Here is a 15,252-nt window from a genome sequence, read left to right on the forward strand (position 1 = left end):
CAGAAATATCATTAATACTTTCAGCTGCCCACAGCACCTGGCATGGTGCCAAATACCAAGCAGATACTATTTCTTTATTTTTCCCATTAAGTGTTTATTTAATTTTCTTCTCATTGTATTTTCTTCTCTCCCCATCAGCTTTATTAAGGTATAATTGACTAATAAAAATTGTTTATGTTTATTTACATATGATTTTGTGGTGAGAAGATTTATATTTCTTGATAGGTTTATTAGATAACTTTTTTTTTCAAACTATAGGTCATAAAGTCAACTTTATAGGTTATAAGCAGCATAGTTGAGTAAAATAGAATTATTGCAGAATGCATAACAGGTAAAAAGGATTAGTATTGTGTCAGGAAACTTTTATTGTATTTGTGTGTGGGTATGTGTGTGTGAGAGAGAGAATTCTGAATTTCAGTCTAAGATGTCTTACAGTTGGTCACAGTAAAAAAAAGTTTGAAAGCCACTATACAAAATGACACTATTTTGATATAAAAGATATCTAACATTTGTAGTTTCCACTCATCTTTCTGAAGATGTTGACATGACAACTCTTGGTGAAGACTGAACCCTTTCTAATTTGCCAAGTTAACATCGGCCTTAAAAGTCTTTCCCACCTTTTTTTGTAATTAAATTTGCCTCACCTATAGTGCCATCTAGTGTATTAGAAGGGGAAGACCTTCATGAAATTTAGGTCATTCCAAAGTGACCATTGTTTGCATAATAAAAATTATAATCATCATAGAATTCAGTCCAGATCAAGTTGGCAAAACAAAATTATAACTGTGTATTAAATAGGCAGAAATAGGATTGATGGGATATATTTCTAAATGAATATGGTCTCAAACCTATGTTTGGAGTTTTGGTCCAGAATTTTAAGTCTAAAAGGTACCTGTAAATCACTGAATCTCAGGGGCCCCTGGAGATTATTTGAATCTCAGGAACCTGAGATCTAAAAGAATTAAGTAATTTGCTGAAAAGCCTGAAGAGTTGAGAGCAGAATCTTGGTTTCTGGGCCAATGCTCCTCCCTTCATCAATGCCTCCTCATCATTCTCTCTGCCGTTTACATTCACTCTAGACCAGAGATAATCCACTATTTCATATTACTTCATAAACTCCATATCCTGCACAACCAGTACTTTAATTTACCAAAATCTGTGTGCTGAACTTGCCAGAAACAAACAACTATGGTTACTAGCCAGTCTTCCCTAGTTGCAGTAATGAATGCTGCATTTTACAGTTTCTCAAACTTAATTTCCCACAATACTAGTGACCATTTCAAAGCTGTTATTGGCTAGACCTCCTTCAAAAAATCACCCTGCTGCACCAGGAGTAGTATGTCTGATAGGTGATTATGTCTTGTAATTGCTGAATAGTTGCAGACCTGCTAAATAAAACTAAACCATTTCATATGCATATAAGTCTTTGAGAATGCAAAGATTGAAAATGGCCTAAAGAGCCATGATAGTGATCTACATTTTCAGAGAGACTATATTGGACGCTGATTTGTCCCATTTCTAATGCTGTCCATATCCCTCCACATTAGAGGTTCTAATGCAACGTCCTGTACATCACATGAAATAAAGCCTGGAAAGTGCTTTGAAAACTATGGGAGTGCTATGCCAATATCAGGGATAGTAATTGATGGGTGCCCAGCAGCTGTTAGTTACTTTGCCCATGTATTTCAGAGTCTCTCTATCCTTCACTCTAGAAGCATTTGCTTCTTCCTAATTGAAACATGTACTTATGCAAATGTTCTCTACGACTAGGTCACTGAGAAAAAGTAGCTAGTGTTCTGCGTGTGCTCCTCAGTACTGGATCCACTGCACTGGGTTTGGCTGAATTTCTTAAAGATGAGGAGGGTCAATTATACTATATTATAGAAATACTCCATGTGTGCACAGACATGCATATTCCCAGAGGAAGCCCCTCATTAGAGGGATGAAGAACTCATTAGGGAAAACTCATTAGATTTATTAGAGGGACAGAAAAAAAGATCCTGGAAGATATGTTTAAAAGCGGGGAGGAGAGGGCTGGGGAGGATGGGAGAATTGGCAGGGTAGGCAGGTGGGGGACGGGCAGGTAAGGGTACAGAATTTCTCTTTTGACCAATGAAAAGGTTCTAAAATTGATAGAGGCAATGGAAGTATATCTCTGTGAATATCCTAAAAGTCACGGAATTGCACATTTTAAATGGGTGAGTTGTACGGTATATAAATAAAGATGTTTTTAAATGCAAAAGGTGGCAGAGGGACAGAGAAAAGAAGGCTTAAATAATTATAAATAATTTAAGTAAAATTTTGCCCTGATATATAAAATAAATAGTCTAACTGAAAAGAGAAATCATCTTATGCAATATTTTGAAGCTATTCAAGATGGAAACGACGGGGGTAAAAGAACTGGTTATCACACACCGTGAGGGCCTGCTTCTCAACCCCTAGAGCCTATTTCTGATTTGGGGTGTAGCAATGACACTTCATTACTACCCAACCTTGCTGCATCAGTGACAACAGGAACAGATTTACTGAACAGAAGAGTAACACAGACATTTCTGTGTTCAGAATCTTCACATGTTTATGGCATGTTCATTTACAGCAGACATTTTTCTTTACAGTTTTTCTTTTTGGTTTTATAATAATTCACAATGTATATAAAACTTTAAGAAACCACCTTAAGTATGGTCTATACTTCTTCAGTTCATTGGTACAAAAATAAGTTTCTTTCATAAGAATCTCAAAATTTTTAAAGTGTGGCTATTTTTTTTTTACATTTTTACATCCAGATTTGGTAAGGTATGAAATAATATTGTATTTCAGATACAACTGGTTGGAATGTAACTTGGTATAACCCTTTTACAGAGCAAATTGACAAAATCTATCAAAAAGAAAAAGGCACATACCTGTTGACCCAGCAATATCACTCAGCAATTTATACTGTAGAAGATCAGTTACACTATATTATAGAAATACTTCATGTGAGCACATACATGCACATACACAGAGGCAGAAAAATGCAGTTTATTGTCTACTACCCATAGGTAGGATAGTGAGTCTCACAGCAACCTAATAAAACCAGAATCGAAACATTTGTCAGAATTATTTCCTTCAAACTCCTTTTTAGAATCCCAGGAGAGTCATTTAAACAGTGAACCACTGACCTACTTAACACAGTTGATTAGGATGAATATGAAAGCAAAGTTCTAATTCTTGAGACAGAGCTCTAATTCTTAATCCTAAACAAATCTGAGCAATGTTAATCATACGTTTGAAAGAACAGCCTATCAAAGAGGCTTGCTCAGGGTTTTTACTCAATTTCTGCAAAATGGTAGCTGCTTCAACTCCAATCAAAAGTACTTCCACTTATTTTTTAAATTAGAATCACAGTTTGCAAAAGAGTCAATCTCTATAATGGGAATTGACTGAGTCCTTTAGAACTCTGTCTGGTAATGAGGCTGCATCTGAAACGGCTTGTCATGGTCAGGCACTATGACTCACTCCTGCAATCCCAGCACTTTGGGAGGCCAAGACAGGAGGATCACTTGAGCCCAGAGTTTGAGAGTAGCCTGGGCAACACAGGGAGACCTCCATCTCTAATTTAAAAAAAACAAAATGGCTTTCCTAATATGTGGACTGTGAAGCAGCTTTTACTTGTGGTGACCAGGTCTTAAAATAATAATGTGATTTTTATTTTGAGGCAAGATTGACAAAAATTCAGAATTCAGTAAGAGTGAAATAAAGAAAGAGATTTTTAAAAGCACTATTCAAAATGTAGTGTTAAACATTTAAGATGAGCTTCTGTTACTGAAAACACAGAATGCAGTCTTACAGATTTCTTAATTAAAGGTATAAAGTTGGTAAGATCTACATCTTTCTGCACAGGCCATTCAAATTAACATAGAAAATTATCTTCTGAATTAAAAAAAAAAAAAAACTAAGAATGAGCCACCCCCCACAAAGAAGGTCAATTTAAACTGTAAGAGATGGTGTGCCTCTGAAATGGACACAAATACATGCTCAATTAATTTCTGTGTACAAAGAAAGAAGGCCCAGAGTGAACATCTAATCTAGGTGTCTCATTTGCCCATTTCAATAATCTGGCTGTTTTCTTCTTCCTTCATTTCCTTTGTGGGCTATTGTACCACAAATATACCTCCATTATCAGATTCAAAATTGAATCCTATGATACCATAGCCTGAGGAAAAGGAAGCATTGAATATCATTCCCAGTTTTAGACCCAGAAGATATTTAGGAAATGTTACTGTATATACACCACATGCAACATTAGTGCTTTTAATTTCCTTTTTACGGGTGCAATGGAGATTAATTTGCATGAGCTTGTTTCAATTTCAGTAATAAGATCCAAATTTTGTATTAAGCTTTCCATCTCAAAAACAAACAGTTAAAAAGGACACATCTCTTCTTTCAAATGTTTTTATTATACTTCTATTTTACAGTCCTTGCATCTAATATTCACTTAAAACCTTGAATATATATATATACCCGTAGGTTCTAATTTGTTTTTTGTTTGTTTCCTGATTATCTCCTGGCTCTACCAGGAAACTTGCTAAATTTCAAATGCTGTACGATCCAACAAAATGCTAGAACTATCAAAAGAAGTGTCTACTGATCCAGAGAAGACATTTGTTAAATTTAAAACAATGTCAGAATTGGTCAACTATGCTCAGAAACATAGGACCAAGTATTCTCTAATTTGAGAGAACAAATAAGTAACAGCAGAAGAGAAAAAATCATAGATATTTCAAATAATCCTATTTTTATAATTTTGACCGAAAAATTGAAGTTAAATTCAGACACCAAAGCTGTTTCAGCAACAATAGCTACAAATAAGAGTAAAAATTTCCTTCAAGATTTAAAACAGGTGGGAGGAAGATCCTGAAGTATTTATGCCAAGATTTGTAAGAGGGGATGAAATATGGCTATACTGGTACCATCCTGAATACAGAGCATGAAGCAAAGGCTGCCAAAAAATGGCAGCAGTCCAGTGAAAGCCAGAGAGGTATAGTCAAGAGAAGGGGTCATGGCAACAGATTTGAGGAATGCTCAAGAGATATGACTCAATGATTTTTTGAATGGCTAAACCATAATTAAATGTACTTACTAGAAGAGGCTTTTTGGAAAAGTTAGCCAAAGCTTGGATAGAAAAATCATTACCAGAGAGTTCTTCCTCACCATGTCAAAGTTCCTGCTCATGCATTTCATCAAAAAAGGGCAGTCTGGCAAGAGTTTCCATGGAAAATCCGAAGGCGTCCACTGTAAACTCATGATGTGGCACCTGGTGACTTCATTTTCTTTCTCAATCTTAAAAAATGTGCAAATGGAACAAAGTTTACTTCACGTAATATTAGAAGAGACATTTCATGGAAATGGACCCTAGGGGCTTTAAGGTTGGACAAGAGGGCGGAAAAAAGACATTGCTTCCAGAAGCATCTGGACCTTGATGCCAAGTCAATGCGGGTGAAGGAACGCAACTTCCAACAGACACCAGAACCTTTGGCTTGGTGCGAAGTTGTGCTTCTGAATTCTGCAGGGGACCAGTGCTGGCCCTGGGATTTGGCCTCCCATACCTAGCCACTGCCTCCCTGCTGGGAGGACACCTCGGAATTCAGAAGATGTGAACGCTTTCAGATCGATTCCACTTTGGTGGTTAACTGATCACTTTCTAAATCATGCCCCAATTAAAATCCTCAAAGAGGTACAAGATGGGATTCCCTATTTTTTTGGTTTTTCAATCATCAACTAGATAACTACTTTTTAGACACAAACTCACAAGCCATTAGTTAACACTGACAAATCCCACTACATAAATGGTTTTCTGTTCTTGTTTTGTTTTGTTTTTAAGAAAAACCTGGACATGAACCTATAATTGTGAGCCATCCTCCCATGGGAGGCCAAGAAGGGTGGATGGCTTGAGCCCAGGAGGTGGAGACGAGCCTGGGCAAAACCCCATCTATAGAAAAGGTTATCTAAATTAGCCAGGCGTGGTGGCAGGGACCCTGGGGCCCCAGATTCTTGGAGGGCTGAGGTGGCAGGATGGCCTGAGCCCGGGAGGCGGAGGTTGCAGTGACCCTTGATCATTCTACTGCACTCCAGCCTGGGCGACAGAAACAGAGCACGTCTCAGAGGAAACTGCTGTTTCTTTGAAAAATGGAACTGTGGGCTGGGCGCGGTGGCTCACACCTGTAATCCTAGCACTTTGGGAGATCGAGGTGGGGGGATCACCTGAGGTCAGGAGTTTAAAACCAGCCTGGCCATCATGGTGAAACCCCATCTTTAAAAAATAAATAAATAAATAAATAAATAAATAAATAACAACAATAATAATAAAGGAACTGTGGGATTTCATGAAACAGTGGCAATAACGGGTACCTTTGTTAAGTCAGACTACTTTCACTAAGCACCAAATAGAATCGTTTCCAATCTTTTCACCCAGAACCCGTATGAAAGAGTGACGGAAACTTCATCATTTTATCTAATTAGCTTCCGAATCAAGAAGTCTAAAGTCGCCAATCGGAGTTTCTAATTACCATGAGATGACCAGGTTAACATCCTTCAGTTCAGATCACATGAGCTTCTGCCAGCTTTGTTGAACCTTTAGTTTCTAACTGAGGGTATGTGTTGGCATCACACGGATGGGTAATCCCAGGTCCGTGTGTCAGATACCTCCCCACCTCCCCCTCCCCCCCCCACACACACCCTTGAGTAAATCTCATTTACTTGATGAGATTTCATGGCGCCTACAGTTAGAGAGAAGCTGAGAGACAGACACAAAGGCCTGTCCCACAAAGCAGAACCAAGCAAGGGCAGCAGAAGAGATCAAAGTGCTGTGCCCTGGGGGGGGTGGGCAGCAGAATGGGTGCTGGGAAGCTCCTGGAACCAGGCACCTGAGCAGATGCCAGTGCAAGAGGGAAGGGGCCTTCAAGGCGGAAGAACACGAAGGAAGCCAGGACGGGCAGCCACAGGGGTACTGCTCCGTGAGGAGGACAGGGCAGCACTGGTTCCGGGGAAAAGAGATGTGATGCAATCAGAAACTGTATACAGCTCAGGGAAGACTCCCCGCCACCCTCGCCCCACCCAGCAAGGAACACACTCAAGGCCATTCTCCATTTCTTCATGGCAATACAAGAGAGGGTCTGTGGTGGCCTGCAAAACAGACAAGAGAGCCAAATCTCCTCCTCATGGCCGAAGAGCCACACGTTCTTCCTGGAGGTGGAGTAGCCACTGATCACCCTGCAGCTTCTCCCGCTCCCACCAAGACATTCCAGTCCCCTGGACTCAAATCCGCTCGCAACAGCCTTCCTTTGTGGAAAATGTTCCCCCCCCCCCAAACGGAAAACAAACAGGATACAAGCAAACACAACTCAAAACACAAAGAGCTAGCTCGAGCCCCTCACAGCTCACCTATGCCCCCACTGTCAGTCACGCTGCTGACAATGGCGTCTGCCCCCACTAAACTCATTCCTGACTGCAGAACCTGACAAGCTTTAGCGGGTCACGGCTCCCACCGAGACACACCCTCTCGAAGAAAGAATAAGATAACAAACCCCACACTAAATATGAACCTAACCCAAATCGAATTCAGCACCCACCTGAGGATCCTACTGTCACATTACCACACTGACCAAAAACAGTTCAATCCTCTGCTGACCTGTCTGGAAAATAATCCTCATTCGGAGTGCTCCACAAGCATTGCCAACGTTGCACTAGGATCCCCTTGCTGAGGTAGCTGGATGTTGGCAAACAGAGCAAATTTACCTGGTTTTTCTACATATCACGGAGGGCTAATTCTCAGAAAAGGCTTACCACCCGAATCCTCGTCCCCCGATTCTCGGGCTATTAGGATTATTCGTTCTTCAGAAATACACACACACGCACAGACACATATACACACAGACGCACACACACACACACACACACAGACGCACACACACACACTGAGAAAGAGAACAAAGGTCACAGGAGCGTTTGAAAATGAGGCGAAACCGCCATCGAGAGGAGAAACAATAGCCGGCACCGTAGACACTTGCAATGGTTCTGCCGTCCTCATTCTGACTGAAAGATGAGAGTGGAACTCGGCTGCCGGGACCGTTGTTGCAGCAACGTCAGCTGCAGGCCAGAGCAAACCTGCCCGTGGAGATTTTAAACAGGCGGGAGCAAGATCCGGAAGCATTTCTTTCAAGATTTGTCACAGGAGATGAAACATGGCTCTTGCGCTAGGATCCTGAAGACAGAGCACGAAGCCACGGCTACCAAGAGGCGGCAGCGCTGCAGTCAAAGCCACAAGGCACCTGTCAAGAGCAGAGGTCATGGCGACCGTTTTGGGGGATGGGATGCTAGAGGGATTCTGCTCGCTGACTTTCTGGAAGGCCAAACCATGATCCCATCAGCTCTCCTTCCTAGTAACGGAAGCGCTGTGAGAAAGCTGGCCAAAGCTTGAGCGGAAAAACATTCCTCAGCACAGCGTTCTTCTCCACTCCACGGCACCAACGTTCCCGTTCATGCTTTCCTCAAATAAGGGCAGTCTGGCAAGCGTTTTCATGGGAAATCATGAGCGCCCACTTTACAGTTCTGATTTGGCGCCTGCTGACTTATGTTTGCTTCCTAGTCTTAGAAAATCTGTAAAGGGCACCAACCAGGTTTCTTCCGTTCATAAGGGAAAAGAGATGTCACAGAGGTAGCTACATTCCCAGGACCCTGCGAGCTTTAGGGATGGACTAGAGGGCGGGGCAAAGACATCGCTTCCAAAAGCGTCTGGAATTCCATGGAGCCGACGTTGAGGAATAAAATTTACCTTTTCTAAATTTTTCTCTTTTAATCCCACTTTCCTCCGAATGTTGGGAAGTCCCCTCGCACAACGTCCATCCTAGGTCACGAGTTGGTATCCTGTGTTGCTTCTTCTTTCTCTGATTTCTGTCTTACTGTGTTGTTATTTTCTGTTTTCCTCCCAACAAGTTTCAGTCTGTGTTTTATGGAATCCACAGATGTGGAACCTGCCAACATGGAGGGCCAATGATGGAACTCAAGAAGGGTGTGTTGAGGCTCATCCCACCTCTGGGGCACAGCAGGCCCCCTGACGTGGACCCTCCGGATTGGCTGCATTGTACCGAGGCAATGAATTCCTACTGGGGCGGGGCAGCCCAGGAGCCAAAGGGGTCAGGGCTTGAGGCGTGGGTGGGCCTGGGCCTGGGTATATAAGGCCGAGCTCTAGCAGTCGCGCTTCATTCCCTGTTGGACGGCGCACCGCAGAGGTCGCTCCAGGCTGTGGTTCCACATCCCGAGGACCAGAAGCGGACTTGCTCAGCTGTCTGCAAGGACCGGACTGGCTTTCCAGACCAGGTGGCCCCCTCACGCCCCGCTATCCCACCTTTCCCAGCCCCACTCCCCACGCCGCACCGAGGACTGAGCCGGCTCCCAGTTCCGTGACTCCACACCCCACACCCCGAGGCCTGCGGTCTGCGAGCACCAGCGCCCCAGAACCAGTGGCCCGCTGCTCCGAGGGCCGAGCTCGCTCCAGGCTGTGACTCAACGTCCCGAGGCCTGCCTAGCGACCGGGCAACCAGGGAGGAACGGTGCCCCGGACTTCACCTCCCACTGCCCCAGGACAGAGCTGCGGCCGGCCGCCGCAGGGACAGCGACGCCTGCACAGATCTGGTGAGATGGCGGCAGGCTCGACTACGCTGCACGCAGTGCAGAAGCTGCAGGTGCGTCTGGCCACTAAGACGGACCCGAAGAAGCTAGGGAAATATCTGCAGAAACTCTCCGCCTTGCCCATGACGGCAGACGTCCTGGCGGAGACGGGAATCCGAAAGACGGTGAAGAGCCTGCGGAAGCATCAGCACGTGGGCCACTTTGCCAGAGACTTGGCGGCCCGGTGGAAGAAGCTGCTTCTTGTGGACCCAAGCAGCAGGCCCGGGCCCGACCCACAGGACCTTGAGGACAGCTCTTCCCGAAAGCGCTTCGGGCAGGCTCTTCAGGACCAAGGAAAGGCCTGGGGCTTCCCAGAAAACGGCATGGCCCCCAGGAGTCGATCTCACAGTCCTGCGCCTACGGGGCTCCGGAGCCCTGAGCGAAGCTCCCCCAGTCGCCAGAACGGAGCAAAGAGAAAGCGCCCCAGAACTGCCCCTGCTGATTCCGGCCCCCGTCGGGCCCCTCCGTCAGGGCGCACCGGGACTCTCCCGATGACCCAGGGCCTGGAGCCCGGGCAGCAAGCCGGAAGAGGCCACGCTGACGCTGCTCAGGGAAGGCCTCCGCTCGCTCGACGCTTCGAGGGCCAACCCCAGGCCGAAGCGGTGAGGGTCCACAGCAAGGGGCACAAATCCTCTCACCGGGAAGAACGCCCCGTAGGTGCCCAGGGCCGTGGGCAGTCTCCCGCTTCCATCAGGGAGACATCCTCCGGGGCCTGCTCCAGAGGGGAAACCCCAAGGCCACCCTCCCGGGAAAGCGCCAGGGACAGACCGCCCTCTGCTAGCGCCAGGACACATAAGGAAGGAGGGCGCCCCGGCGGCAGTGGCCAGCGTCTCCCCGCCCGGGCGGTGGCTCCAGACGCCCACCCGGAGAGGCCTACGCACAGACACTCGCGCAAGAAGAGGCCGGGACTGGACGGCTCGGACCCACGAAAGGGGACACACGGCCCGTCCCCCGGGGTCAAACAGCAGCTTTCCAGGATCTCAGAGACTGAAGAGGGGAAGCCACCGACTGCTCATTTGGACGCAGTACCCGTGGGCTCCCTCTCTGAGGTGGAGGAGGGAGAGGGGGCTGAGGAATTCGAGCAGCCTGCTCTGTCATTTGAACAATACCTCACCTACGACCTGTTGCAGAAGAAACAGAAAAAGACCGCGAAATCTTCCAGCACCGCACGTGGAGATCAACAACGGAGAGCAAGCCATTCCAAGGGCACTGGTGAGTCCTGGGCTTCGCCTCCGAAATTGCCTCCTGTCAAGGAAAGCCACTCCGAGAGGCTACAGGCGGCCGGTGCTCATTCCTCCGGGCGGAAAGCCGTGCTCAGCCACGGCTTCTCAGAGCTGTGGGACCTCTCAGAGCCCTGGATGCAGGCCAACTACGATCTGCTCTCCGCCTTTGAGTCCATGACCGCCCAGCCACAGACAGAAACGGCACTCTCCGCACCGACGTTCCAGGAGGAAGCTGGTTCCTCTGGACGCAGAGTGAATGCCAAGATGCAGGTGTACTCGGGCTCCAGGCCTGCCCGCCAGCCCCAGTGGCTGACCTTGCGCCAGCAGTGCGTCCGGGTGCTTAGAGACAACCCCGACGCCCTGGGCCAAGTGGGACGCGTCCCCTCTTGGGTTCTTGAACTTGTTCTGGAAGGGTGTACGCCTGACCAGCTATATCGCAGAGAGAAAAACAATCACGCACTCATCGGAGAGACAGATGGATTGTGGAGGATTCACTGCCTCCAGGACTTCAAGGGAGAAAAGCCGCAGGAGCACGAGTCTTGGCGGGAGCTGTACCTGCGGCTCCGGCACGCCCGAGAGCAGCGGCTGCGCGTAGTGACGACCAATATCCGGGCTGCACGTGAAAACAAGCCCAACGGCCGACAGACGAAGATGATCTGTTTCAACTCGGTGGCCGAGACGCCTTATGATGCTCCGAAGACCCAAGAGAAGTCTGCAGGAGCCGCTGACCCCGAAAATGGCAACGTGGACCCAGACTCGCATCCCACGAAAAGCAGCCACCCTCCCTCCAGCGGGGGCGGCGGCGGCGGCAGCCTCCCCAGGCTCCCCAAGAAGCGGGCCTACGCCTGCCTGAGCTGCGGCAATGCGCAGGCGACGCCCGAGGCCAAAATCCGGAAACAGGCTGCAAAGAAAGTGGCCCCGCTGATGGCCAAGGCCATTCGAGACTACAAGAGAAGATTCTCCCGACGATAAACGCAAGACTCGTCTTACAGATGGAATCTAAGGGGAGGAGGACCAATGCCAAGTCAATGCGGGTGAAGGAACGCAACTTCCAACGGACACCAGAACCTTTGGCTTGGTGCGAAGTTGTGCTTCTGAATTCTGCAGGGGACCAGTGCTGGCCCTGGGATTTGGCCTCCCATACCTAGCCACTGCCTCCCTGCTGGGAGGACACCTCGGAATTCAGAAGATGTGAACGCTTTCAGATCAATTCCACTTTGGTGGTTAACTGATCACTTTCTAAATCATGCCCCAATTAAAATCCTCAAAGAGGTACAAGATGGGATTCCCTATTTTTTTGGTTTTTCAATCATCAACTAGATAACTACTTTTTAGACACAAACTCACAAGCCATTAGTTAACACTGACAAATCCCACTACATGAATGGTTTTCTGTTCTTGTTTTGTTTTGTTTTTAAGAAAAACCTGGACATGAACCTATAATTGTGAGCCATCCTCCCATGGGAGGCCGAGAAGGGTGGATGGCTTGAGCCCAGGAGGTGGAGACGAGCCTGGGCAAAACCCCATCTATAGAAAAGGTTATCTAAATTAGCCAGGCGTGGTGGCAGGGACCCTGGGGCCCCAGCTTCTTGGAGGGCTGAGGTGGCAGGATGGCCTGAACCCGGGAGGCGGAGGTTGCAGTGACCCTTGATCATTCTACTGCACTCCAGCCTGGGCGACAGAAACAGAGCACGTCTCAGAGGAAACTGCTGTTTCTTTGAAAAATGGAACTGTGGGCTGGGCGCGGTGGCTCACACCTGTAATCCTAGCACTTTGGGAGATCGAGGTGGGGGGATCACCTGAGGTCAGGAGTTTAAAACCAGCCTGGCCATCATGGTGAAACCCCATCTTTAAAAAATAAATAAATAAATAAATAAATAAATAAATAACAACAATAATAATAAAGGAACTGTGGGATTTCATGAAACAGTGGCAATAACGGGTACCTTTGTTAAGTCAGACTACTTTCACTAAGCACCAAATAGAATCGTTTCCAATCTTTTCACCCAGAACCCGTATGAAAGAGTGACGGAAACTTCATCATTTTATCTAATTAGCTTCCGAATCAAGAAGTCTAAAGTCGCCAATCGGAGTTTCTAATTACCATGAGATGACCAGGTTAACATCCTTCAGTTCAGATCACATGAGCTTCTGCCAGCTTTGTTGAACCTTTAGTTTCTAACTGAGGGTATGTGTTGGCATCACACGGATGGGTAATCCCAGGTCCGTGTGTCAGATACCTCCCCACCTCCCCCTCCCCCCCCACACACACACCCTTGAGTAAATCTCATTTACTTGATGAGATTTCATGGCGCCTACAGTTAGAGAGAAGCTGAGAGACAGACACAAAGGCCTGTCCCACAAAGCAGAACCAAGCAAGGGCAGCAGAAGAGATCAAAGTGCTGTGCCCTGGGGGGGGTGGGCAGCAGAATGGGTGCTGGGAAGCTCCTGGAACCAGGCACCTGAGCAGATGCCAGTGCAAGAGGGAAGGGGCCTTCAAGGCGGAAGAACACGAAGGAAGCCAGGACGGGCAGCCACAGGGGTACTGCTCCGTGAGGAGGACAGGGCAGCACTGGTTCCGGGGAAAAGAGATGTGATGCAATCAGAAACTGTATACAGCTCAGGGAAGACTCCCCGCCACCCTCGCCCCACCCAGCAAGGAACACACTCAAGGCCATTCTCCATTTCTTCATGGCAATACAAGAGAGGGTCTGTGGTGGCCTGCAAAACTGACAAGAGAGACAAATCTCCTCCTCATGGCCGAAGAGCCACACGTTCTTCCTGGAGGTGGAGTAGCCACTGATCACCCTGCAGCTTCTCCCGCTCCCACCAAGACATTCCAGTCCCCTGGACTCAAATCCGCTCGCAACAGCCTTCCTTTGTGGAAAATGTTCCCCCCCCCCCAAACGGAAAACAAACAGGATACAAGCAAACACAACTCAAAACACAAAGAGCTAGCTCGAGCCCCTCACAGCTCACCTATGCCCCCACTGTCAGTCACGCTGCTGACAATGGCGTCTGCCCCCACTAAACTCATTCCTGACTGCAGAACCTGACAAGCTTTAGCGGGTCACGGCTCCCACCGAGACACACCCTCTCGAAGAAAGAATAAGATAACAAACCCCACACTAAATATGAACCTAACCCAAATCGAATTCAGCACCCACCTGAGGATCCTACTGTCACATTACCACACTGACCAAAAACAGTTCAATCCTCTGCTGACCTGTCTGGAAAATAATCCTCATTCGGAGTGCTCCACAAGCATTGCCAACGTTGCACTAGGATCCCCTTGCTGAGGTAGCTGGATGTTGGCAAACAGAGCAAATTTACCTGGTTTTTCTACATATCACGGAGGGCTAATTCTCAGAAAAGGCTTACCACCCGAATCCTCGTCCCCCGATTCTCGGGCTATTAGGATTATTCGTTCTTCAGAAATACACACACACGCACAGACACATATACACACAGACGCACACACACACACACACACACAGACGCACACACACACACTGAGAAAGAGAACAAAGGTCACAGGAGCGTTTGAAAATGAGGCGAAACCGCCATCGAGAGGAGAAACAATAGCCGGCACCGTAGACACTTGCAATGGTTCTGCCGTCCTCATTCTGACTGAAAGATGAGAGTGGAACTCGGCTGCCGGGACCGTTGTTGCAGCAACGTCAGCTGCAGGCCAGAGCAAACCTGCCCGTGGAGATTTTAAACAGGCGGGAGCAAGATCCGGAAGCATTTCTTTCAAGATTTGTCACAGGAGATGAAACATGGCTCTTGCGCTAGGATCCTGAAGACAGAGCACGAAGCCACGGCTACCAAGAGGCGGCAGCGCTGCAGTCAAAGCCACAAGGCACCTGTCAAGAGCAGAGGTCATGGCGACCGTTTTGGGGGATGGGATGCTAGAGGGATTCTGCTCGCTGACTTTCTGGAAGGCCAAACCATGATCCCATCAGCTCTCCTTCCTAGTAACGGAAGCGCTGTGAGAAAGCTGGCCAAAGCTTGAGCGGAAAAACATTCCTCAGCACAGCGTTCTTCTCCACTCCACGGCACCAACGTTCCCGTTCATGCTTTCCTCAAATAAGGGCAGTCTGGCAAGCGTTTTCATGGGAAATCATGAGCGCCCACTTTACAGTTCTGATTTGGCGCCTGCTGACTTATGTTTGCTTCCTAGTCTTAGAAAATCTGTAAAGGGCACCAACCAGGTTTCTTCCGTTCATAAGGGAAAAGAGATGTCACAGAGGTAGCTACATTCCCAGGACCCTGCGAGCTTTAGGGATGGACTAGAGGGCGGGGCAAAGACATCGCTTCCAAA

At 47.3% G+C, this 15,252-nt stretch overlaps 1 protein-coding gene across 1 annotated transcript; it reads left to right on the forward strand.

Moving 5' to 3' along the window:
* Window positions 1-9,674: 9,674 nt before the first annotated feature.
* LOC135276034 (elongin-A2-like) lies at window positions 9,675-11,900 on the forward strand. Its single transcript, XM_064378972.1, has one exon. The coding sequence runs from the start codon at window positions 9,675-9,677 to the stop codon at window positions 11,898-11,900; it is 2,226 nt and encodes a 741-aa protein (XP_064235042.1).
* The last annotated feature ends 3,352 nt before the right edge of the window (window positions 11,901-15,252 follow it).

The sequence above is a fragment of the Aotus nancymaae genome, unplaced genomic scaffold (assembly GCF_030222135.1).
Source record: "Aotus nancymaae isolate 86718 unplaced genomic scaffold, 86718_ANA_hifiasm-v0.15.2.pri h1tg000020l, whole genome shotgun sequence".
Classification (NCBI taxonomy): Eukaryota; Metazoa; Chordata; class Mammalia; order Primates; family Aotidae; genus Aotus; species Aotus nancymaae.